Here is a 1,492-nt window from a genome sequence, read left to right on the forward strand (position 1 = left end):
GAGGAGGAGGCCGGGCGGAGGCCAGCCGGCCGGGCTCTCGGGCCCGGTCCGGACCGAGGCCCCGGGGAAGGGACGTGAGTCCCAGGGACCCATACGCATTCCACCTACCACCTCATCCTTCATTCACTCACTGGCCGAAGGCCGGCCGAGACCGCCAAGGTGTGTCGGAGCCGAGGAAGCAACACAAGTTGAAAGCACGGACGACCCAGGCCAAGGCCAGCGGAGGAAACTCCACTGGCTGAGGCCGGGGGAGACCACTGAAGTATATCAGAGGAGGGAGCAGAGCAGAAGCACGGCTGCCGTAGGGGCCAGCCAAGTCGGGCCGAACTGCCAGGTCACGAGATCCCGGCGGTGTTAGACTAGAATAGAGCAAGATGAAAACATTCAACCTACCTAGCATTCTAATAAACTCAACTACTACTACTACTACTAGGGTTTAGGGTTTAGGGTTTAGGGTTTAGGGTTTAGGGTTTAGGGTTTAGGAGGCGCCGTTATTTTCGGCAGGCGCCGTTATTTTCGGCAGGCGCCGTTATTTTCGGCAGGCGCCGTTATTTTCGGCAGGCGCCGTTATTTTCGGCAGCATGGCTCCTCGTCAGGTGTAGGGGAAGCCGCCAGGGCGCCAAGGAAGCTGCAAGCAAGAGGTTTGTATACTTCAAATAGCTTTCTAAGTATGGTTCTTCAGTATGATGAAAATGTTCGCAACCTGCTGTATCGGAGATCATGCCAATACACGCAGAGCGGACTTGTGGATGCCTCTGTCCTCGAAGCTGATCTCGTCGAGAGGGTGAAGAGCTTCGCGAAGCGTTATCCGAACAGCAGGACAGCCCAGGCTTGCAAGGCTGTGGAGGGATGCACCCCCGACGCTATCGCAGAAGCCATCCGCTCGACATGTCAGCAGGCACGACGTAAGTTTCTGCAAGAAGCGATGACTGGATGGAGTGACGCATCCAGAGAGTGGTTTATGCAGCAGATTGAAGAAGCCAAGAAGGAGAAGGTCGAGACATACACCGCCTCAGCAGGCAACGAGGTGACTTCCTTCATCTCCATGACTCTCCTGGGCATCTCCTCGGTGTATGTCAACCATGAAGAAAAGCTGAAGAAGAAATTTGAAGAGATCGGACTGATCGTAGACTCAGTGCAAGAGAGTAAAGCAATCATGTGGAAGGCTCCGTATAGACCCGAGATAGCGAGTGCTGAGGAGATCCCGGTGACTGTTTCCTTCCTCCGCAATGCACAAGCGGAGAAGCTCTGGCAGGGAAGAGAGGACTTCGCGATCGATGGTCGCAAGTTCACAGCTGTACATGTGAGCATCGTGCACGATCGATCTTTCAAGATTCGAGCCAAGAGAGGACCCTGGGGCAAAGGGGGCAGCTTGGCAGAGCTGACTCACCTGCTAACCTTGGGCGGCATGACAACGGCTGAGATAGCTGCCGTCTATCGCTATCAGCTGCTGCGCCAGTCCCTTGCAGCGGTCCAACTCCAGCCGCTGGCA

General features: G+C 55.8%; 1 protein-coding gene across 1 annotated transcript in view; it reads left to right on the top strand.

The window, feature by feature from the left end:
* Positions 1–670: 670 nt before the first annotated feature.
* Positions 671–1,492, top strand: part of GUITHDRAFT_103615 (hypothetical protein) — a gene marked incomplete at both ends in the record, with an annotated part of 1,732 nt that continues 910 nt past the window's right edge. Inside the window, one exon of the mRNA XM_005837950.1 lies at positions 671–1,471. Coding sequence (XP_005838007.1) covers positions 671–1,471 — 801 coding nt within the window. The remainder of the gene's footprint in view (positions 1,472–1,492) is intronic.

The sequence above is a fragment of the Guillardia theta genome, assembly GCF_000315625.1.
Source record: "Guillardia theta CCMP2712 unplaced genomic scaffold GUITHscaffold_13, whole genome shotgun sequence".
Taxonomy (NCBI): domain Eukaryota; class Cryptophyceae; order Pyrenomonadales; family Geminigeraceae; genus Guillardia; species Guillardia theta.